At 40.9% G+C, this 25,527-nt stretch overlaps 1 protein-coding gene across 1 annotated transcript in view; it reads left to right on the top strand.

Moving 5' to 3' along the window:
- The window catches only part of STK38 (serine/threonine kinase 38), a 45,120-nt gene extending 29,057 nt beyond the window's left edge, over positions 1-16,063 (top strand). Inside the window, exons 11-13 of the mRNA XM_033918509.1 lie at positions 925-1,020; positions 4,014-4,108; positions 12,775-16,063. Of these exons, the coding sequence (XP_033774400.1) occupies positions 925-1,020; positions 4,014-4,108; positions 12,775-12,905 (322 nt within the window). The 3' untranslated portion in view covers positions 12,906-16,063. The remainder of the gene's footprint in view (positions 1-924; positions 1,021-4,013; positions 4,109-12,774) is intronic.
- The last annotated feature ends 9,464 nt before the right edge of the window (positions 16,064-25,527 follow it).

Here is a 25,527-nt window from a genome sequence, read left to right as displayed (position 1 = left end):
GAAGTGTTAAGTGACTTGCCCAGAGTCACAAGGAGCTGTAGTGGGAATCAAACTCACAACCTCAGGGTGCTGAGGCAGCTGCTCTAATCACTAGGCCATCCTGCAAAGGAGCATGCTTAGAACCGTGAGTATTAAGGTGGTGATTCTCCAGTTTTGTAATTGTGATGGACATTCTCTGACTGAATGAGGCCAATTAGTATGTTTGTTGTCAAGTTCTAAGATGGCCCCAGTTGCCATATTTTTCTCTTCATAGTGTAGCTTTGGAAAAGTGAGGAGTGGAGTGTGGGCAACCTCTAAGAGAATGCTAGTGATCTCATCTGGGAAATATTTGGCTTACCATGCATGAAAGTGGCTTAATCTTAATTGTTAAAGCTGCATGTAGAGCAATTTTAGAAAACAAAAATCAGTCTTGCATAGAAAGTCAAAACCAGCAATGGTTCACTTTGTCTATAAATTCTATTCAGTTTATTACTTGACATATCAATTTCATCCTCTGGATAATAAGCAGTGTATAGTAATACAAATGCCAATATGTTGCATATCTATTTATCTTCTCCAGTTCCTTATAAAAAGTCTTGAATTGAAAATGAGTGCATTTGCTTTTCTTGGGAAAGAAGGAGAAGCTATGGCCGTTGACGCCAGTTACAAATGCAGTTTATCTAAAACGTAATCTAAACTTGCTTGCTTTTGGGAGGAAGGAAGTGGGGAAGGGATGACTGAAGTGTTTAAAAGTTAGTTTCTTGGACATTTGGCATATGGAAAGCCTGCTGCTGCTCCACTCAGTGCTGTGGCTGTCAAGGAGACTATTCATTTAAGCAGTCACAACCTTCATTCATGGCTGGATGGTTTCTTCTCATGTATTTTTCATTTGTCAGCCTTGTGCTTTTGAAGTGAGAATCTTGGCTAGTTTGTATTTTTCTACAGGTTCTGCTGTGAGTGGGAGCACAGAATTGGAGCATCTGGAGTAGAAGAAATCAAAACAAACTCTTTCTTTGAGGGTGTTGACTGGGAGCATATAAGGTACGATGTTTCCTTACTTCTAGACAGCACAAGCCTTGGTAGTGCGTGGTTGGGACTGAGTGCTTTCTTGGTCAGTACACCTCTGTTACATTGTGTTAATTCTTCTTGAAGTTCCGCTCAAAGAATTATGTTTAAGTGCAGCTCTTTTTTAATTGCAAAATGGCAGCTATTCAGTGCTGCATGTAGCAGATGAACTGGGCACCGAGTAAGAGGCAGCTCTAGATGGAACTGCCCAGTACCCGATTCAGATGGGTGGAGCAAGAATGCATTTGGCAAACTTTGGCTCTCTCAGTGGTCAGACTGCTTCCACGTGTTTGTAGGTCACTGGATTTCTGATAATTTCAGCTTTTACTCTGAAGATGGAGGTCTTGAAGAAGAGAGAACCTTTTTGTTTAAACAGCAGTTTTGAGCTGTCAGATTCTGATTTGATTCTGTTTCGTAGGATGGAATTGAAATACTTATCTCAGATCAGCCCTCTGATCGCCTATTATTGCCATCCACGTATCACTGGCCTTGATCCAGGCACACCAGTATTAATTGCATTATGAATCTACTGCTACCTCAATACTGCCGTAAGACCATCTCAAGTATAACGTATAACCCAAGCCCAGTCCTCCACCAGCTTTGAGGAAAACATTCTTATTTGTACTTTTGAGCTTATACCGTAGTCTCATTACATTTTAAATTGGAAAAGGTAATTAAATTGCCCCACATTCAAAAACAGGAAAAGATACGTTGTGATTGAAGGCAGTGGTTTGTTTTATTGTAGCCAAATGTGGAAAAACAGATGTCATGCTGAGGGTGCTATACTAAAGTGCAAAACATCCTGTATGTAAATTTTGTGTGCAAAATAACCTGCTATACTTAAATGTAACTCGCCTTGAGCTACAACTGGAAAAGGCATGAGCATAACATGCAGAATTTGAAAGAATGTGCATTAATTCAGCTTTTGACGTGCAACCTGCCATTTGTAAAGCTTTTCTGCATTTTCAGGTAGTTCTATGCACAAATGTTATTCAGATTCATACTTAATAATCTGTTGTGCTGGCAAATTATGCAAAACAGATCATTAAGTGTATGTTTGGCATTTTTTGAAAAGAGATATCAATAAGATACGCATATTCCTTTTTCCCCCCAAAAGTTTTCAATTCCAAAATTGTGTGCAGAGCTTTTTTTTTTTTTCTATCCTGTCCATTTACATAGGTAGAATTATGTGCAGAATTTCTGATTCTGCTTGAAAAAACAGTCCTAGCACAGGTCTTCTGTCTGATGGCTTTGTGGGTTCCCATGTCATATCCTTTCCAGCTGCCTAGCCACTCTTGACATTTCCATTAGTTCACTCTTTTTTTTTTTCCCCACGACCTGGCCTGATCTTCACATTCATATGAAGATCATGTTAAAATGAACTCATTGAGGACTGGGGGGGACTTGATTAGTTCTTGCAGCCTCTGTCCAGGGCAGCTCACCTTATGTAGCCTGTACTTATTTGAAGTAGTATGGTATGTGACATGCAGGAAGTCCTGCATGGATAGATGATGCTTTATTTTGTTAATACTATTAACTATGCTATACCCCTACCTCTGAAGATCTTTCAAATTATCATGATGAAAATGAAACTCTTGCTATTAATAGTTAATCCTTGTGTGTATCCTCTTATACTCTCTGTATACTTTTTCCCCAAAATAACTGCATCACTGTTCTGACATGTCTTTTGAGAGGAGGGGGTCCCTATCACATTGAAAGTCAAGGCAGAGACTGTGCATAACAGTGATCTTTCAGCATAGAACTGACCCTCGAGTTACAGCTGAAAAAGGCATGAACATAGTGTGCATTATTTCAGCTTTTGGTGTGCAAAGACTGGAGTGTTAGGTAGATTGTGCTTTAAGATTTTTTTTTACTGCCGCTGTCATATAGTCGTTATGTTCGGCACCAGTTGGCAATAGCAGAAACATACGAGATTTAGATAATATTCCTTTTTTGAGTTTTGGCAAAATCTATGTGAGTGGCAGCTTTCTTTGAACATCATTGTTCGTGATTCTTAAGACTCCTGAGGCAGGCCTGTTGGCCGAAACATGTACATGTCGAGTCATTGAATCATTGAGTCGTTGAATGTACTATTGTGACGTTGGAGGAATAAAGATCTTCACATTACCAGATGAGTTGGAGGACACTTTTTTAGTGCACATCATTCTGATCTGGACAATTTTGTTTCTTTATATATTTTCTATTGCCATAACCAGCAGAGAAAAGAAAGGAACACTGAATCTTCTATAACCTGTATACATTTGACATCTACCATTTCCTTTTCGGGGTGCAATATTCTTGCAATGTAACCTTTCCCTTTAGTACCACCCTATCTTCTGTGAATACAGACAGATACATCCACATCATTCCAGCACACTTGGTTTCTGTCCTGGGAATCCATTAAAATACACAGTATTTTCACAGCATCTACCATATATACTCAAATATAAACTGGGATTTTTGGTCCCAGTTTATATTTGGGCTAGTGCCCTCCTCCCAGAATTATTGCAGGCCGCTACCAGGCTCTGCACCCTGTCCCCCCTCCCTACCCTTGTGCCTCCTCTGCTGATCCCTGGTGGTCCAGAGAATTTGCAGGAGCCAGTCAGGAAGCCGCTCAGCGCCAAAGTGCGTTCCTGCTCGGTGCCGCTCAGCGGCTGAAGAAACCTGATCTCGTGGCAGCCATTGGGAGGGGGGCTGGGTGCAGAGCCTGACAGGGCAGGGCACTTGAATATTAAGCCGCCTGACTTATATTCGAGTCAACCATTTTTCTTCCTTTTAGGGGGAAAAATGGGGGTCTCGACTTATATATTCAGATCAACTTATATTTGAGTATATACGATAATTAGAGAAGTTTAAAAACATTCTATGTACTGTAAGGTAATGGGTTGAAAAATACATCCCCTACCACTGTGACTTTTCATAACCTTGGACTTATGTAATTGCCCATAAAGATGATTCTCTCTTTACAGGGAGAGACCTGCCGCAATTTCCATAGAAATAAAGAGTATAGATGACACATCAAACTTTGATGAGTTTCCAGAGTCTGACATCCTGAAACCACTCGGTAAGTTTTTTTTGTGTGTGTGTGTGTGTGCAGGGAGACTTATGCAGAAGCCTCTCGGAGGACTTAAAGTTGACCCAGTATGCTATCAGAATTGAATGAATTGTTGCAGAGCTGATTTCCACCTTTCTTATAGTGGATTTTTATGCATTTTAGCCAGATAGATATAGACCTCTCTCTCATCGATCCACTTGTAGACATCAATCATATCTCCCCTCACCCATTTCTTTTCCATTTTGAAGAGCCCTAAGGTCTTTCTTCATATGAGAGGAGTTTCATCCCCTTTATCATCTTGGTCGCTCTTCTTTGAGCCTTTTCTAGTTCCGCTATACCTTTTTTGAGATAGGGCAACCAGTATTGAACACAGTACTCAAGGTGAGGTTGCACCTTGGAGCAACAGGCATTACAACAGTTTTGTTTACCACCCCTTTTATAATAATTCCTAGCATCTGATTTGCTTTTTTGGCCACTGCCGCACATTGGGTGGAAGGTTTCAGCATATTGTCTACAATGACACCCAGATCTTTTTCTTGGGTCCTGACTCCAAGGTGGACCCTAGCATCTGGTAATGATGATTTGGATTATTCCCAATGTGTATTACTTTGCATTTGTCCACATTAAATTTCTTCAGCCACTTGGATGCCCAGTCTTCAGTTTCCTGCCTGCAATTTTTCATAGTCTGTATGCGTTTTTAACAACTTTGAACAGTAGTGTCATCTGCAAATTTAATCACTTTTCTCATCATCCCAATTTCCAGATCATTTATAAATACGTTAAATAGCACCGGTCTCAGTATAGATCCCTGTGGCACTTCACTGTTTACTCTCCTAGATTGAGAAAAATGGCCATTTAACCCTGCCCTCTGTTTTCTGTCCGATAACAAATTCCTAATTTACAACTGAGCATTGCCTCCTATCCCATGACTTTTTAAGTTTCTCAGGAGCCTCTCATGAGAAACTTTGTCAAAAGCTTCCTGAAAATATACTATATCAACTGGTTCAGCCTTATCCACATGTTTATTCACAGCTTCAAAGAAGTCAAGCAAATTGGTGAGGCAAGACCTCACTTGGCTGAACCCATTAAATTATGTTTGTCTACGTGTTCCACAATTTTAATTTTTATAATTGTTTCCACTATTTTGCCCGGCACCTAAGTCAGACTTACCAGTCTGTAATTACCTGAATCTCCCCTGGAACCCTTTAAAAAAAACCAGCATAGCATTGGCCACCCTCCAATCTTTCAGGTACTACAGATGATTTTAACGATGGTTATAGATCACTAACAGCAGATCTGTAATTTCATGTGATGAAATTACCCTGGGATGTATACTATCCGATCCAGGTGATTTATCACTCTTTAACTTATCAATTTGGCTTAGTATATTTTCAGGTTCACTGAGATTTCTTTCAGTTCCTCTGCATTATCACCCTTTAAAACCATTTCTGGTTCAGGTAGATCTCTTACATCTTCTTCCGTAAAGATCGAAGCAAATAATTCATTCAGTCTTTTCGCTTTGGCCTTATCCTCCCTGAGTGTCCCTTTTGCTCTTTGATCATCCAACGGTCCCACAGATTCCCTCACAGGTTTTCTGCTTCTGATGTACCTAAAAAAAATTGTTACTACGAGTTTTTGCTTCTTTAGTAAGCTGCTCTTCATATTCTTTTTTAGCTTTCTTTATCAGTGCTTTGCATCTAACTTGTCAGTGCTTATGTCTCCTTATTTTCTTCATTTGGATCCTTTTTCCATTCTTTAAAGAATGTTTTTCAGCTCTAATAGTCTTTTGGCCAGTAGGAAAAAGGAGGTATTGATGTCCCTGTATAAGACTCTGGTGAGACCTCATTTAGAATATTGTGTACAATTCTGGAGGCCGCACCTTCAAAAAGATATAAAAAGGATGGAGTCGGTCCAGAGGAAGGCTACTAAAATGGTGTGTGGTCTTCGTCATAAGGCGTATGGGGACAGACTTAATCTGTATACTATGGTAGAAAGGAGAGCTATGATAGAGACGTTTAAATATGTGGCATAAATGTGCATGAGTTGAGTCTTTTATTTGAAAGGAAGCTCTGGAATGAGAGGGCTTAGGATGAAGTTAAGAGATGATAGGCTCAGAAATAATCTAAGGAAATATTTTTTTATATAAAGGGTGGTAGATGTGTGGAACAGTCTCCTGGTAGAGGTGGTGAAGACAGAGACTATGTCTGATTTCAAGAAAGCCCGGGATAGGTACATGGGATTTCTTAGAGAGAGGAAGAGATAACAGTTACTGCAGATGGGCCGTTTGGCCTTTATCTGCCATCATGTTTCTTACTTTTTAGCCATGCCGGCTCTCATTTCCTCTTCTTTTCACCTTTGTTAATGCATTTAATACATCTGGTCTGGGCTTCCACGATGGTATTTTAAAATAACATCCAGGTTTTACAGTCTAAACCTTTGCCAACAATCCTTTTAGCTTCTTTTTAACCAGTTTCCTCATTTAATCGTTGTTGCTTTTTCAAAAATTAAGTACCGCTACAGTAGATTTCTTTAGCGATGTCACTCCTGATATCTGCTCAAATTTGATCACGTTATGATCACTGTTTCCCAGCGGACCCAACACAGTTACTTTCTGTATTATGCTCTGGATTCAACTAAGACCAAATCTAAAATAGTTTCCCTTCTTGTTTGTTCCTGGACCAGTTCCAAGAAGCAGTAATTTATGATGTCTAGGAATTTTACCTCCCTAGCACTCCCTGATGTAATATTTATCCAGTCAAGGTTGAGGTAATTTAAATCACAATGTAAACAATATAGCAACTCTTCTCTGTTGGAGAAAAGAGTGTCATCGGCCACTCAGCCAAAAAGTGGAGAAAAAGACCTCAAAGTGAACAAGAGTGACACATTGCAGTACACAACTGCTTCAAAGATAGCTCACTCTCATCATTAGTCAAAAAAAAAAAAAATCCACAAATCTTCTGGCCAAACCTCTCTCTTTGGACCAACAGGAATAATATAGTTAAAGCTGTACTTATACATACAAAAAGTATTGGGACAACAAATATATAAATTCAATCTCCATGCAGTCAAAAAAAATTGTAGTATTTAGCTTAAATCCAATAAGTCACACACGGCATCCAGTCCCAATAGGAGACTCCGTTTCACAAAGGTGTCTTCAGGGGAATCACGGATACTATATGCTTTACAGCCGCATGTATTTAGGCTATTAACTAGAAGATCCCAAACGCCGACATTAAGAATTATCAGCGTTGGCACGCTAGCAAAAAACCTCTCCTCCAGCATTTTGACACATCAGAATTAACTCCAATCAACTGTCACACTCCATTGCTGCTGATTGGTTAACCCGAAGTTCATTCAGAAAAACAGCAAATTCCAAATTTACCTTCCAAGCAGACACTCCTTAAACATGTTGGCATCATCAAAGCTGTCACCGATCAGTTGCCACATTCCCTCGCTATCAATGTGTAAACATTTAACTCCTTCAAAAATGATAACATCAAGAAGGCAACTTAAAAAAATAAAATGCCTTCCATTCAATGGAGTGATTAAGACCTCTTGGAGCCATAGAGCGCAGCTTAAAAATCCTTTGCTGCTCTTTCTGTCTTAGACAACAGTGAATGTTGCCTCAACGATTACTTAGTATAAGTTGTTCCAATATTGTACATCAGAGCTAAAAGTCATGATTCATGTTCAGCTATAGGTTCTGAAATTTTTTTTAGTAGTGATATAGTATCAATGCTCTGTCAGTCAAGTGTTAAGTTGCCAGGAAGTTTGTCCCACATAAAGTTGATCATAGAGACAAATCAACACATAACATTACAGGATGTGAAGGTAGTATTAGAATACGATATAACACCCATTATTATACTGTTGCCCAATTTGGCAGTTTTCCTATTCTCCTCTAAAAACATTTCATCATCTATCTGCTCATTCTGTCCCGGGGGATGGTAGTATAACCCTACCTGTATATTCCTTCCCTTCACACATGGAATTTTTATCCATGTGGATTCCACACGGCTATGTATGCCATGCAGAAGGTTTATTTTGTTTGATTCAATTCCCTCTTTAATATATAGCACAACCCCTATCCAATCTGATCTACTCTTATCCTGAAAAACGAGCTCTTATTTGAGGAAACTAGATTTGTTGATTTAGGTAGGATAGAATCTAAAACCTATTTGAGCTCCTATAAACAATGCTGACAGCTGTACAGCAGTGTTATTTTCCACGCTCTCTTGAAATGTATATACAGAGGAGGTGTCGGCGTATTGGAGTAGTAAGATCACAGTTCAGTATTAGCTTTCATGGGGGAGGAAGCTTTTTCTTTCCTGTTTATTCTTTGACTAAATCGGGATGAAATGGGCCAATACTTTTTATCAATTTATTAGACTGACTTTTAGAAAAGTATGCTGATTTCAGTCTGTTCATGATAAGCCATCCCCTTTTGTATAAAGATCTTTTGCTGTCACATCCAACAACTACCTTGTGGCTGATCTTGAATTTCCTACAGACAACTTTTCCTTGTGCAGAAAGGCCAACGGTCAGAGCTGAAGGCCTTATTGGTATATAGTTTTTATTTCTACACACACAGAAATAAATTAAAAGAAAAGATGGGCATGCTGTAGGAGACACAGGCTTGAACTTGAATTTCAATTTCATCACCTCCCAAATCCCTCCAAAAGTAAGAAAGTTCTGTATACATCCTACCAGTTATATAGCACTTTGGTCCTTGAGAGAGAAAAGTTGTTATTACAAAGTGACAAATTATAACAGGACTACTTAAATTGTCTTGATATATTTACTGGATTTATAAACTTGTTCATTGGCTAATAGTCTTTCCAGTGCAATAGGTGAGACATTCCAAAGACAGTAGGATTATTTCCTGCGTGCTGCAGCAAAAGGAATCTACTCTGGATTTTTCACTCTACCTCTGATGTACTTCAGTGAGCTCTCTAGCTCCATCTTCAGTTCTTTCCTTCTGCACACATGCCTGCAGGAGTGTTTGTTCTGCTCTCCCGATTTTATTATTTTTAATTCAATGTAAATTTGTCCCTTTTTCAGGCAATTTGGTGCTTGGAGCGAATTTGAAACTCTGCTTGCTTGAGAATTCACCAACTTCAGTCTGTAGCTCACAGGCCGATCCCTCTGGGTACCTGTTAGCCAGCCTGCATAGTTTCTCTGGAGCTCAGGGCTATCCCTGAGGTGGTCTCACCTGAATAAGATGTTGAGCACAGGTGTTAGGCGCCCTTAGTAGGCTTGGTGGGGTTTTGCAGGGTGCCGACTGCATCGTGTTAAAGGACATGCAGGACCACTGGGTGGATGTGGTCCTCAGGCAATGTTTTGATGCAGCTACTTTAAGTATCTGATGTTGTTTGTGGCACATGACTGTCTCTCTTGTCTGATCACCCTGGAGAGTGAGGCAGTGGATCCCCCTCCTCAACTTCTGATGGCTGAGATAGATTATATGGCAGATGCATTGTATGACCTCATGAGGATTTGGCAAAGGTGTCAGCATACTTCCATCTCTGCCCGCCGAATGCTCTAGGTTCACCAATGGGCTGGGATTCCACTTCCAAGGCTACTTTGGTAGGCTGCCTTTTAAGGGGCAGTTATTGTTTGGTAAAGGTCTGGACATCCTTATGGATTCTGTGATGGACCATTGCACTAAGACTGCCTGATAGTAGCTCCAGACCCTCCAGGGGTTCTGGGCGCGCTATTTTTGTGGCTCACTGCATTCCAAACTGTATGCAAATGCCACGTTGCAGAGATTTCCCAGGGCTCCTGCCGACAATGTACCGGCTACAGGTGTTCCCAGCCTTCCACCTCCTGTTCTGCACCCTCTGCCAGAATGGCTCAATGACGCCAGGTTGAGGGATGCCCTCTGCAGATAGGGGGCCGGCTCTCAGCGTTTCTTCCTGCCTGGATGTGCATTACATCTGACCACTGGGTCTTGGACATTATTTGGTCAGGTTACAAGCTGGAATTTGCTCGATGTCTGACAGATTGGTTATCTCCTTCAGGTTGCTCGGACAAAGCGCTCAGGGTTCAGATCACCGTTCAGCACTTGCTGGATGTTCAAGCTATAGAGCCAGTACCTCCTGACTTCTCAGGCTCAGGCAGATACTCCATTTACTTTATCATGCAAAGAAAGGCTCAGAAGATTGGAGGCATATTCTGGATCTTCAGCACGTGAATGCAGGTCTCAAGATTCCTTGATTCCAAATGGAGACTGTGTGTTCGGTCATTGCAGCTGTGGGAGTTTCTTGCCTCTCTGAATTTCAGAGAGGCATACTTGCAAATTCTCTTTTTTGCGGTTTCATGTTCTGGAACAGCATTACCAGTTCTCGGCACTTCCCTGTGGGCTGGCGACAGCACCCCAAATCTACACCAAGGTGATGGTGGTAGTGGCAGCTTATCTGCAAAAGATGGGTCTCCAGGTTCACCCTTATTTGGACAACTGGCTGATCAGAGCTTCCTCATTGGCCAAGGGATGACACATGGTGGAGAGGGTGCTGGAGGACCTGGGCTGGATTGTCCACCTTCATTTCGGCACGGACAGCAGCACATGCTGGTTCTTCAAGCTAGCCATTCAGCCGCATATGCAGGTTTCACACGGAGTGGTACTTTCCACGATGAGTAAAAGAGCATTGTGATTTTATCTATTACGACTTAACTACAAGACTTCTGAGGCAAGCTCCTTTTGGGCCGAAATACACCAGTTAGTCACCTTTGTTGTTATTCTTTGCAACTTAATCGCTGGAATACCTGGGAGTCATTTTCGACACGGTGGCAGGCTGCATCTATCTACCAGAAGCCTCCAGATTTCTTCCCTTCCAAGACACAGGACCGCCTGTTGAAGAAACTGGATGTGCTTAGAGTTCTTCTGTGTTATTTGGAGTTCACCAACGAGTTTCGTCACTCTGACCATTTGTTTGTGCTAACTTGTTCAGTTAAGCAGAGCGCTCCCACTTCCAAGGCCAATGTTTCCAGATGGATCCGTAGGGCCGTTTCATCAGCCTACATTTTGGGAAATGATCTCCTGTTTCCATCAAGGCAAATCTACCAGGAGTGTAGCTTCTTTGTGGGCCAAAGCTAGATCTGTCTCTCCTGAGGAGATTTGCAGAGCGGCGACATGGTCTTCTCCACACGTTTGCCAAGTTCTACAGAGAGGATGTGGTGGCAAGACAGGACTCCGCCTTTGTGTCCTCAGTCTTGAGGGTCGGCGCAACAAGCCCACCCTAGCTTTTTTGTGGGACTTCTTTTGTACATCCCTACTGTCTAGAATATCTCACCTATTGCATTGGAAAAAGAGATTATGTACTTACCCTGGTCAGCTCTTTTCCAGTAGATAGGTGAGACATTCTAGACTCCTGCCCTGTCCTTCCTGTTTACAGTCTGTTTATGCTTCTCCAAACTGATCTTGGATGCCTGTCAGCCCTTGTGGGCTGGGAAGAATTTGTATATGTGTTTCATTTTATTGGGGAGTAGCTCTGAGCTCCTTTGAAGCCAGTGTTGGCGGTTAACGGTACTGTTTAGTTACTTTTGAGCAAAACAATTTGTTTAAGCCTGTTGCCACAGGTGCCTCTACTTCACGTGTATTAGGTGGCTCCAAGTGCTTGGGTACTAACCAAAGGTGGAGCCAGTGAAGTACAACAGAGGCAGAGTGAAAACTCCAAAAGTGGATTCATTCTGCAGCAGCATGCGGCTATGGGAAAATAATCCTACTGTCTAGAATGTCTCACCTATGTACTGGGAAAGAGCTTACCAGGGTAAGTACATAATCTCTTTATTACATATGCTTCATATTTTGAATATCATAGCAGTATGCTGAATCTGCTATAAGCAGACTAACACATTCATATCAAAATATCACATCATAAATCGAGGCAAACAGCATTGAAGCTTAGGTCATGAATGTCCTGAACTTCTTGAAACTAATGTTGACCTTTTTTTGGGGGGGTGGGGCCACGAGTGCAGTGGGGGAACCATGCATTTCCTTTTTGCTCTCCACCACCCACATTAAAAATCATCTTCTGCTCGCTTCCCTCCCAGTCCTCCAGAGTCCCTATTCTCACTCACCCCAGGGCCCCCCAGTTGGGTTCAATATCTCTTTCTCTTCTTCTCTGCATCTTGTTGCAGCCCAGTATCTGCTTCCCTTCACCCACCTGCAGTTTGATGTCTTGTAGCAGCATCAGAGATCAAGTCAGCCGCATTGCTTGCTGATCCTGGAAGTCTTCCCTCTACACAACTTCTTGTTCCTGCATAGGTGGGATGATTCAGAAGGAAAGCTGCTGGGGCCAGCAGGCAATACGGCTGACATCTTGATCTGTGATGTTGCTAGAATACAACAGTACCGTAAGGCAAGAGGAGAAGAGGAAGATATCAGACCACAAGTGGGAAAGGGAAGGGAAGCAGATACTAGGCAGCAGGAAGATGCGGAGCAGAAGAGAAAGATACCAAACCTGACTTGGGGGAAGGCTTGGGCGCCTCACCACCACCTTTTCTACATCCCTGAACTGAGACAACAACAATATAGTTGATATACTGCAGTCCTCTTTGTTAGGATGTATCTGTGCTGTGGGAATGCTGATTGCTCTCATCTGGTCAGGAGCCATTGGCAATATTACAAGAGTGTAACAACCTTTCTGAATAGACTTTTATTTTCTTCTTCCTAGTGGCTGTGAGTAACCATCCAGAGATAGACTACAAAAACAAGGACTGGGTCTTCATCAACTACACCTACAAGCGCTTTGAGGGTCTGACGGCTCGTGGAGCTATACCTTCCTATATGAAATCGGGGAAGTGACCCCTACACTCTGGGACTGCTGTTTAGCTTTTCTGTACTGCCTGTGCCTTTGAAACTTTGCTCTTTAGGACTTCTGATATTTAATGCCATTTGGCAGGACAGTATTTTTTTTTTTTTTACATGGATGCTGAAGTTTTTCTTTTTTTTTTCATCTGATTCATTGATACTAAACTCCGACCCTATCTAACACAGGCATCTGTTTTGCCTGCATGCTCCTCCCTCCTCCAATTGGAGTATGACCTTACATTGCTCCATAGGTAGCATTTATTCTGTTACAAGTTGAATGCAGTGAGATAACTCCAGTGAATGGAACAGACATTCCTGCTGCTGTCTGAAACCACAGACCACTACAGAGCACTTCATTACGTCAGGATTCACTCTGCATTCTCCACAGCATGAGGCTTCCATGCAGAAAGAAAATTAAACCAAATCTTCCTATTTCCACCAACCAATGTTTTTTGAAACCCTGTTGAGCATAAGACTTTGCATCATCTTGTCAACAGGAGTAGTGCCTGCTAAGAGAGAGAACTGGGGAATGCATGAATTTTTGTGTCTAGAATCTCACATTGAGAGGCGCACTTTAATATGATCAGTAGGGGTTCAGAATCAGAAAGTGAGTTATCTGTGCCAGTACATGTGGATATAGCTGACTGTATATGGCTCAGGTTAGAACCATTGGCAGGAACCTTTGAAAAGTCATCCTTAGCCCTTGCACCTCCATACTGTGCCTTTGATGCTCAGAGGCAGCCAGTCTTATCCCTGGGCAAGGGTCAATGGGCTGATTAGTCTAATGCAAAGCTGGTTTGAGGCTTACAAAATGTGCAGTGGAATATACCAAAGAACGTACCTTCCAGCAAACAACCTTTAAACTGGCTAAAGAGGATTTGTTTTTGCTTTAATGTTGAGTCCTAATTGCTTCATGGATAGGAGGGAAGAAGAAATAGAGGGAGAAGAGATTCTGCAGAACACACAAGTTTGCACAGGTCTCTTGGTCATTTGCTTTAGGTATATAGACTGGTGCCTGTGTAGCCAATCTTTTGGTTTGAAACTTGAAAGCATCATGTTGCCTTTTCTAACTTTCTTTTTAAAACCCCATATAGCAGAATCAAGATATAGAAAGCATGGTCTGCTGCACAGAGGTGTTAAAAGCAATAAATGGAGGTGGATGGGGGTGTCTGGGGAGGGGAGGAGCTTCATTGAATGACCGTTTTCCCGACTTGGTGTTCATGGTGGTAGCCCTAAATTATACTTTTTTTCTTTTCAGGTTTGTGGTCTAAAGTTGTAGCACCCTTTTTACTTTTGTCTTGAAATAGTCACCATATTTTGTAAGTGGATATGACAAGTGTCCTAGCTTTTCTGAGCAGCAACAGAAAGCATTATGTTTATCAGGCATTTGCAATACTGCCTTTCATATGAAACAGTTTGATCGCATTGTTGGACTTGTTGTCTCAGTATGAGAGAAACCGTTTTGTACTGCTGTGGGCTGGAAATCATATTTTTAACTAGCATACAGTGAGGAAGCTGCTCTAGCAAACAGCAGAGACTTTGAAAGCCCCTTAAGGGTACGGGATATGCCATTTAATGAGAAAAGTACTGTCTTTATCCCTCTGCCTGTTCTTGCTACTATCCTCTTTTTTTTGTACTCTTTAAATTTACCTCCTGTCTTCAGGGGGCACCTCTTATACGTGCATGAGACGCAGGCCAAATGAGGCTGTCTGTAGAAGTATCAGTGTTCAGCTGGTTTTACTGTCCCAGGTTTAAATTAGTGGCTCTTTAGAGCATGGCACCATCGGATAATTCCGACTACTGTTTAACTAACTCCATCCTGCTTGTTCATGGAGAATTGTTTTTAAAGTTGCCTCTTCCTTGAGATTACCAGTAGAGCTCTTATTTTAATAGGATGGACTGTGGGAACTGTTTTCATTAAGTCAGACAAATAACGTTCTCGTTATGCAAAAATAATTGCGTAGATGAATACAGATAAACACTTTTCCTTTCCTGCTGCAAGGCCTTGTCTCATTTGCTTATCACGGAAGATCCTCTGTGCTTGTCCCATGCTGCCTTAACATCCAGTTAAAAGCATTAGAGCTGTGCTTCAGCTTAAAAATATGGCTTTCTTTAAAAGGAGGCAACTGGTGTATTGGACCAGAGTGTTAAGTCTTGAAAATGTTCCCTCTTTGCATTAAGAATAAAATGATCGTAGTATTTTTGCATTGTCCTGACCTAGTGCACTGTTTTTTTATTCAGTACTCCCCTGAAATTTGCAGGGGTTCCGTTCCAGGAACACCCGTGATTTTCAAAAAAACGTGAATACGATTTTTCAACTGATCGAAGGCAGGAGAGGTCAGCTGGGGTGTCGGCGGGTGCTTAAATTGTACTTACGAAACCGGGCACATTTTCCAACCGCCTCGTCCTTGTACTAAAGTCATGGTTACACCAATCAGGAGCTGCTTTGATACACCAGATAGTGTGTCAAAGCAGCTCCTGATTGATGTAACCATGACTTTAGTACAAGGAAGATGTGGTCGGAAAATACCACGAATTACTGAGTCTGCGATTTGCGAACCGCAAATTTGCGGGGGTTTACTGTATTATTCAAAGAGGCATGTAATCGTGTCTTGCACCCTAGTGACATTTTTTTGAGTAGCACTGTGATTGTATATAGAATTGGCCATATCTGGAAGACTCAATTCTGTTGCTTGGGTCAGAATTTGGGGACAGCCAGTTCAGTTTTTCATTTACTTTGTAGTGTTGGATGTTCAGAAACCAGGCTTGTGATGCTGGAGGATTTACATGTTAAGCAAGAGGAGAAAATGTAATTTTGCACAATTGCATTAACACTTCTTTTTTTTTTTTTTTTTTTAAAGTTCGAGCATTTGGAAGATATTCTGTGAGCTGCTTGCTGTCATTAGGTCTGGCTTTGTAAAATGGACAATATAAATAACCAAAGAATGGAAGTGGTGGGGTGGGGGGGGCTTGTCAAAGACAGAAGAGCTTGTGGATTGGAAGCAGAAGATGTATGCTTGCAGTTCATGATTTGCTGTGAAGAAAAAGATCTTTATAATTCTTACAAACCTTTGTTCTTTTTAATATATTTGTAAAACCACCTTTGTTTCCTTGTGTATTGTGTGGAAATCAAGATTTGCTTGTAGTCAAAAGGCTGTTTTTCTTTTCTTCACCTTTACAACCTTGGTGCCTGATTAAAGGGACAGGTTAGCTTTGCTGGGGGTTGGAGAGATGGAGGGATGCCAAGAGTGATGACCCTTTTCACCTTACATTTTTGCATTAGATGTAGTGTGCTTAGACATTGTTGGGAGGGGTGCCAGAATGTGAAGCCATATAAATGACGGAAGAACATAACATAAGAATAGCCTTAATGGGTCAGACCAGTACCGTAGTCCATCTAGCCAAGTAGCCTGTCTTCACAATGGCCTATTCAGTTCACAAATACCTGACAAAACCCCAAACAGTATCAGCATTCCATGCTACCGATCCAGGGCAAGCAGTGGCTTCCCTCATATCTGTCTCCTATAGCAGACTATAGCCTTTTCTTCCAGGAACTTGTCCAAACCTTTTTTTTTTTTATAATCCATCTATGTTAACCGCTCTTACCATATCCTCTTGCAGTGCGTTCCAGAGCTTAACTATTATCTGTGTAAAAAGATATTTCCTCCTATCGTTTTAGAAATATCTCCCTGTGACTTGGAGCATCCCCAAGTCTTTGTAATTTTTGATGGAGTAAAAAAATGGATCCACTTGTACTTGTTCTACACCACTCATGATTTTGCAGACTTCAATCATATTTCCCCTCAGCCATCTTTTTTCTAGAAGAGCTCTAACCTCTTTAGTCTTTCATCATAACAAGAGGAGCTCCATCCCCTTTATCATCTTGGTTGCTCTTCTTTGAACCTTTTCTAGTTCCGCTAAATATTTTTTGAGATAAGGCGATCAGAATTGAAAGAATACTCAAAGTGAAGTCGCACCATGGAGTTATAATACAGGGACATTATAACATTCTTAGTCTTGTTTACCATCCCTTTTCCAATAATTCCTAACATCTTATTTGCGTTTTTGGCTGCCGCCACTGCACATTAGATGGAAGGTTCAGCATATTGTCTACGATTACCCCAAGTTGGACCATAGCTCCCGGTAACCATGATTTGGGTTATTCTTCCCAATGTGCATCACTTTTCATTTGTTCACATTAAATTTCATCTGCCATTTGGATGCCCAGTCTTCAGTTTCTTAAGGTCTGCCTATAATTTTTCAGTGCATGTGTTTTAGCAACTTTGAACAATTTCACCTCAGTTGTCATCCCAGTTTCCAGATCATTTATAAATAAGTTAAATAGCACCAGTCTCAGAGCAGCATTTAACCAATATTTGTGGAAGAGCTGCAGCTCCTGTAGAAGATGATTGCTTGATTGTAAGATACAGGCCTTTACTCCTGCTCCAAGTTATTCTTTTGCTTCTAAAGGGCAAAAAGAGCGAACAGAATGCTTGGAATGATAAAGAAGGTGAGTACTAGAGTACTGCGTGTAGCACTGGTCGCCATTCATGAAGAACGACACGGTACTACTCGAAAGAGTCCAGAGAAGAGCAACTAAGATAGTTAAGGGGTTGGAGGAGCTGCCGTCCAGCGAAAGATTAGAGAAACTGGGCCTCTTCTCCCTCGAACAGAGGAGAATGAGAGGGGACATGATCGAAACATTCAAGGTACTGAAGGGAATAGGCTTAGTAGATAAGGACAGGTTGTTCACCCTCTCCAAGGTAGGAAGAATGAGAGGGCACTCTCTAAAGTTGAAAGGGGATAGATTCCGTACGAACATAAGGAAGTTTTTCTTCACCCAAAGAGTGGTAGAAAGCTGGAATGCACTTCTGGAGTCTGTCATAGGGGAAAACACCCTCCAGGGATTCAAGACAAAGTTAGACAAGTTCCCGCTGAACAAGGACTTATGCTGGTAGGGCTAGTCTCAGTTACATAGTTAGGGCGCTGGTCTTTGACCAGAGGGCCGCCGCGTGAGCATACTGCTGGGCACGATGGATCACTGGTCTGACCCAGAAGCGGCATGAGATGTTCTCTTTTAACAGGTGTCACCAGCTTCTGCTTCTGCTTTTGTGGTCACAACATTGATCAAAAGTTGCTTTCCAGTCAGCCCTGCAGCAAATCACAGAAGTATATTGCTTTGCTTGTTTTTCCATAGTCAAATGAGAAATATTTGACTTTGGGGGGATTGGTTTTTTTACCCCCTTTCTCCCTCGATCCTAAACATTTTTGACTAATGTTTAAGGTTCTTTTATTATTTTAACATCCCTGCCATTCAGTGCATTGGGTTTGGTGCTGTATTTTGTCCTCCTTGATCCCCAAACTGGTGTCAGTTCTGTCCAGAAGGATGGCTCAGCTTCTATCAATGATGCAGAAGGCTGCATTTACCATAAATAAATAAAATGAAATGAATCAGCTCTTGGATGCAAACCAATGTCATTTCTAGGACTTAAATAGATTAAAAAAAAAGTGAGGGGATGAATTCTTAAACCCAGTTTTACATTCTGCAGTCTATAAATGTTCATGTTTAATGCAAAGTAGATGACAAGGGCCACTGCATGTCAATAAGTTAGGAAGTAACTTTTCTACAATGCAACTGTTAATCTAAATCAGGTTTGTGCAAGTCCTCAAGGGCTGCAACTAGCCAGGTTTTCAGGGTATCCCTCATGAATATGTATAAGAGTTGCATGCCCATTACATCCATTGTTTGCAAATCTCTCTCATGCATATTCACGAGGGATAGCCTGAAAACATGGTCTGCTCACAGCCTGATCTAAATAAGTAATAGTGGAAGGTGTCGTAGCTGACATCCCCTTGAAAGAGTTACGCTTCTAACTAGATGTGAGAATACAAGAATGCAGATGAAATATATGTTCAAAATCCCTTAATATTCTTATTCACTCTTTGGTGATCTCTAAAATCGATTATTGTAATGCTCTTTTTAAGGGAATTTCTCTGAACGAAATAAAACATCTACAAATCATTCAAAATGCTTCCATTAAACTTATAACAAAAACTAAGAAGTTTGATCATGTAACTCCCCTTATTAAGAATGCGCACTGGCTTCCTGTTACTTACCGGATAACATACTAATTATGTATACTCACTTTCAAATCCCTCTTTTATAAAACTCCAGCATTCATTTATAAACTATTAATTCCTTATTCTCCAAATAGAACATTGAGATCCAATGAACAAAATTTATTGACAATTCCATCTCTTAAGGTTATTAATACAAGACGGCAATTTATTTTTTCTGTTACCGCACCTCAAACTTGGAACTCCCTTCCCATTTACTTAAGGGAAAAGCGCAATCTGGAGAAATTCAAAAGTAATTTAAAAACTTTTCTCTTTAGAGATGCCTTTGATAATTAACTAAGTAGTTCGCAGGTTGAATTATATTTTTTGCTGTATTATACTATGGCTTTTTATTTGCTTCCCTTTTGTATTTTTCCTTGATTGGCCTGTTTTTCTTTAATGATTTTGTATTTCACCTCCCTCCTTTCCTTGTGTTTATGAGTTTGTTAAGTTAGTCCATTAGTCCGCCAGGACGTTATGTATTGTATTGTCTCCCAAATATTGTAATTTTAACATGTTCATCGCTTAGAAATACGATTAAGCGATTAATCAAAAAATTATTAATCTTGAAACTTGATTAGCATAGCATACTGCAGTAGTTCCCCAGCTAATCAGGTTTCCAGATATTGGAAATAACTATTCATTAGACTGCATGCAATTCTAACTCATGTAGATGCCTGAAAACCTGACTGACTGGGTTCCCACTGATTTATTAATTACCACTTATTACTACATGGTGAGAGTTAGCTGGTTAAATCCTTAGAATCATGCCCACTTCCCCCTGTTGTGTGTGGTAGCTAGGAACCATTAAAAAAGAAAAAAAAGTTGCTTTGTTGGCTGGGAGAGTGAATTGCTTTTCTCGCTTTGAGATGACTGCGGTTTGAAAGGTGTTCTTAACAGCGGTCTATGCATTCCCCCTGCCACCTGATATCGGTATTCTAATGCTTTTCTCTCTGCACCTGTTCACTAGCCTGCTGCATAACCAGTCAAAAGGGCTGTTTTGTCACTTCTAGAAATGAAGAGAAATAAGCCAGAGCTTTGCTTAGTGTGGCTTTTATGTTGTCTCTGAGAAGGCTGCATGCCTGGTTTCACTTCATTCATTCTGCTTAACTCACAGTAGATCCGCCACAGAAAATTACATAAGGAAAAGGTAATCTCCCCAAAGAGCAAGGCGAGCTGTTTATTTACACTCGGCTTCTAGTAATGTGAGCACATATTCATGGCAGATTTAAGCTGCAGAATGAACTGTGCAAAATGGCTCCCAGGTCAGTGATTTTACCCAAGGATTTACTTTAGTACAAACTCTGGGGAGGGATGAGATCTAAAGAACAGATTGTGAGGAGCGTTTGTGCGAAATGCACTTGATAGATGACAGGTTGCATATGTTTTTAAACACCTCCCTATGCCAAGAGAAGTTGCTGCTATGCTGTTACTACCCATATTCTCCTCTTTCGGCAGCATCTCCCAGAAGCTGGATCATAAGAAATGGAAATCTAAGTGTAACAGTCACTTCAACAGTGTCTCAGCTCAACATGGCCATTTTGGCTTCCTTCTTTGGGGCTTACTTAATGGTTGGTTGGTTATTTTTCCATGCCTGCCCCAGGGACTTTTGTGAAGGTGAAGAAGTCCATCTCAATCAGGGATTTTGCTGTGGAACCCTTTCAGTGTAAAGACCATTAACTTACCTCTGCACATACTAGCCCAGGGGTGGGAACTCTGGTCCTCGAAGGCCAGAATCCAGTGGGGTTTTCAGGATTTCCCTAATGAATATACAAGAGATCTATTTGCATGCACTGTTTTCAGTGCATATTCATTGGGGAAATCCTGAAAACCCGAGGATTCTGGCCCTCGAAGACCAGAGTTGCCCACCCCTTTCCTAGACCCTACTGTCTTCTTTCTTAGACAGTCCTCCAGTTTCCCAAGAGGGAAATTTTATGCCAGTCCTTGCTTTCTGACAATCCTAGCTCGGTCCATTGTGGGACCTGAAGCACTAATTTCAATTAGGAGAACTAGAAACTCTGCGTTTTTCTTCATTGCCCCCAAAATGTGGAATGACCTTCCATTTGGAACCCAGCTTCTTCAGATTTAGACCCTATTGAAGACACTTCTCTTTGAAAAGGCTTTTAATCTCTTCCTCTCTGGATAAACCTCCCGATTCCCCCCCCCCCTCTACTTTCATGCCAGTTACCTTGGGAGGCTAGAAAGTATGTATTTTTAATCTGTGTGTTTTACTTTCTTGAGTGTTTGTGTGTTTTCTTTCCTATCAATTATGGAGTTCCTTTCTAAATATTTTTTATTCTTCTTCTTTGTACACCGCATTGATCCATGTATTTGAAAATAGCAGTATATCAAGAAACAATAAACCAGAATAAGGAGCTACAATTCTCACACTTTGGTATGTAGATTCAAAACTAGAACTGACCAGCTACAAGTCTTCCTGAAACTGGACATTTGGAAGCTTTGCTGAGGTATCTTGTAGGCACCAGCTGATGTTGCATAGATCAAATCTTTCTCACTCGCAGGTGCTCTGCGCTTTAATTCAGAAATCAAGTCCTCTGCTGCTCTTGCATTTCAATAGGTGATTAACTCTCTCTTTTAACAAGCTGTGGTAGCAGTTTTTAGCTGGTGAGGTAAGTGCTCCGATGCTCATAGGAATATTATAAGCATTTACTGTGCCGACTCGCGCAGCTTGATAAAAGGGACCCTAAGACAAAAGGCTGACTGCTACATTTTGCCTGGTATGTAAGAGGAAGGCCTTGCAACTACTGGTGTTTGAGAACGTTTAGAACTTTCTAGAGCTTTTACACTGAGGCTGTTGCTCTAGTAAAGAAACGGAAAATACAGTACTCTGTTCTATAATCAAAGCAAAAAAATCTTACATCCAGTTAAGGATACAATGCAACTCGGAAGCAAGGATATTGATAAAGAAATCCAGAATAAGCATAGCTGCTTTAATGCAGCTTTCTAGTTTCTCACATTTTAATAAAACCTTATTAAGATTAATATTCTTTTTTTAAATATAGAACTTTAGAGGACGCTGTAAAATAATCTACAGAGGCCAATAAATCTCAAAATTATCTAAGAGGTCTAGTAATATTCTAACAGTTTGGTAGTTCCAGTTGGTTTAGTGTTGTCTTGCCTCTGGTCTTTAGCAGTGCTTGTCCTGAGGGAACCCCAGCCAGTCAGGTTTTCTGGAGCTCTGCAATGAATTTTCATGAGATTGATTACATGCAGTAAAAGCAGTGCTTGCAAATTGTGGGAAGGGGTAAAACGCGGACCTCAAACCGCACGTCCTTAAAAATCTGAGGTCTGTGCCACTTGTGGTTAGTTTCTGGCTCTGACAGACCTCTATGACAATTTAGCGCTGACGAATCCTAAAACTTTTCCCTCCCTATACTGAGACGGATCCGTCAGCGCTAAATTGTCATAGAGGTCTGTCAGAGCCAGAAACTAACTACAAGTGGCACGGACCTCAGATTTTTAAGGACGTGCGGTTTTAGAATTGCGAGGTCCGCGTTTTACCCCTTCCCGCAAATTGTTTCTCATGCATATTCAATGTGAGTATCCAGAAACTCTGATTGGCTGGGGCTCCCCTAGAATAGTTTTGGGAAGTACTAGGCTCTGAAAAGACTTAATAGCATACAGTCTTGGCACTGTTCACTTGGCCCAGAATAGTCTGTTTTCAGGTTGTCCTCTTCTTGTGTTTCCTTTTAGTTTTGGAGTGAATAACGTAATATTCTTTAAGTACAAGAAGTTCCTGCTGAACTGGAACATACTCGGGTAGGGCTAGTCTCAATTAGGGCGCTGGTCTTTGACCAGAGGGCCCACCGCGTGAGCAGACTGCTGGGCAACATGGATCACTGGTCTGACCCAGCAGCAGCATTTCTTATGTTCTTAACAAAGCTAGTGCTTTGTAAAGGTGTGTAAGAAGGGGTATTCTGGTTTGAAATCATCCAGCCCAGAATGATCCTGATTGTGCATGAAATCAACGAGTGCTGTTAAACATCTTTTAGCAAATATCACCTTAGTGATGTGCTTAACCTGTCCAGTTCATCTGTGCAAGGAGATGTCACAACAGCCTGGTACTCTTGGGTTTCGATGACAGTTGCTACAAGGTTATGGATTTGCTTGGAACACACGGGAAGTCCACAGGATAGCTCTTCCTTCTACGATACATGGATTTTTAGGTCATTGCAAGTAATTATGTGTAACTTCCAGGCCTACTCTTCACTTTTGCTTTACAAGTTGGATAATTAGTAAAAACCCATAAAGCTCAGCATGGTATTTTGACATGTTTTTACCTTCTCCAGCTTAAATTCATCTAATGCACTGGCACAAAGAGGAATTTAACAAAATATGAGAGGAGGTCTCTTTTTAGCTGTGATGCACACTCACCCTTTTGGATACAAATACTGGTCGATATAATGGTCATTCAAACTTATCCTTTTTATTTGTATAGGAGTTTTCATGGCCTCTACAGGGAGCTACATCTTACAAGAACTTTAGAAAACTAATGAATAATCGGTAACTTTCAAGAAATGTAGTCAACATAATGGTCCTGGAGAAAACTGGATGCTTTGCAGGCTCTGCAAAATGTTTGTGATCAAGGTTTAAAATATCAGAAAAAAAAACCCTCTGCTTTGCAAAACCAACAGAACATCACAGCGGAGATGACCAATTCGAATGAAGAGACCAGGTTGCACCGGTGGGGTTCTGTTGGAAATATCCAAAGACAACGAAGCATCTGAGCTTTCTGAAGAAGGACTGGGGGTAGTCTCTTGAGATTTACATGCACTGCAGTCGAGCACCGTAGGAAATCTGTGTACAAAATAGGTTTTGAAAATAGCAAATTGGAAGGGTTTGGTCCATCTGCCCATTTATGCAACATTTTGAATATTTTTTCTTTTTTTGAAAATGAGCCGCATAGAGCTGAATAACCCACTGGTTCATATGCTTTTTTTATTTTTTATTAGAAAGAAGATTATTGAAGTAAAAACCTAATCTTCCTTAAGTGCCAGTTAACGTCAATAAGTGCTTGTTAAGTCAATTATTCTTAGCAGTTTGTTATCTAATTTATCTGTACACAAATTAGGGTCATGTAAATTTGTGAACTATATATAGAATCGGGGAGGGGGGGGAGCAATTTAAAATAGCACCTTGCACTTATGTGCCTAAGGCTATCAATTATTGTTGGCAATCATGCCCATAAATACTATGACTCCTTATTTTATTTATTTGTCTGTCCCATCCTCCCCAAAGAGCTCAGGATGGGTTACAGGTTAATATACATAATATATGGTTAACAGGTTACAATTTCCCATAGTTTCAGTACAAGTTTTCCAGGAAAACCATAAAATTTGAACATTTCAGACAACTATTTGCCGAAGGTTCATTCTCAGTTTGGACTGACAGGAAAAATGATTAGGAAAAAAGGCAGTGGAAGATGAAATAACTTTCTCAAGGACACAAGAAGATTCAGCAGACTTGAACCTTAGATTCCCTGGTTTTTAGCCCGCTGCTGTGAACATTATCCTACAACTTAATTCCAAGCTCAAAGCTTGAAATGGCCAAGTTTGGCTAATATTGCATTGTTAAAATCAGTGATGCTGAATGGCTGTCAAACAATGTCTGTCTAAAAATTCAGTCTTCCACAGAATCACATCGACTCATCCCAACCAAGCCCACAGATAAATTAAGTAAATTTGAGACACTGAGATCACAGTCCACGTATCCTGGCTTAATAGTAAGATTTGTTGGTGTCATGGTACACGCATAACTAACTCCTTTTGGGGACACTGCCATAGAGAAATCCAGTTTTCATCTTGATCCATATGAGGCCATTCATAGAAAATGACAGCCGGCGAAAGAACATATGGCCCATCCAATCTACTCATTCATAACTACTAATTTCTACTCTCTCTTACTCTCCTTTAAGAGACCCTGACATTTGCTTTCGTTAGCCTAACACACCTTAAAGTAGACCCGCTATTGGCAATTAAATTTAGGCGTAAGAAAGCACTAAGGCAGACACCCCTACTAGATCCAACATGGCAGATTGAAGAAAAGCAGACCATATAAAGTCAGAGTGTGTTTATTAAATAAACTCCCAGGATTTCACCAAAACTGGCAGTCAGGGACATGATAAGCTCAATTGTAAGCAAAAAGAGTGATACTGTATAATAAATTGTAAAATACATGTGAACATTAAGTTTCATTTGGAGGTTAACTCCCAGGCATGATCCAGTAACATTCTCAGAAAGGCTGCTGATTATTGTTTGTCTCCCTTGAGATATGAAGCCCTAAAAATGACTGACATTAGGTATAGCTTCCTGAAGTTGTGGGTTCAATACCACGCTTCTCCTTGTGACCCTGGGCAAGTCACTTAATCCCCCCAGATTGTGAGCCCACCAGGACAGACAGGGAAAAATGCTTGAGTACCTGAATAAATTCATGTAAACCGTTCTGAGCTCCTCTGGGGGAACGGTATAGAAATTTAATA

Source organism: Geotrypetes seraphini, chromosome 13 (genome assembly GCF_902459505.1).
Source record: "Geotrypetes seraphini chromosome 13, aGeoSer1.1, whole genome shotgun sequence".
Classification (NCBI taxonomy): domain Eukaryota; kingdom Metazoa; phylum Chordata; class Amphibia; order Gymnophiona; family Dermophiidae; genus Geotrypetes; species Geotrypetes seraphini.
Note: the sequence above shows the minus strand (reverse complement) of the source record. Positions and strands in the feature narration are given on the sequence as shown.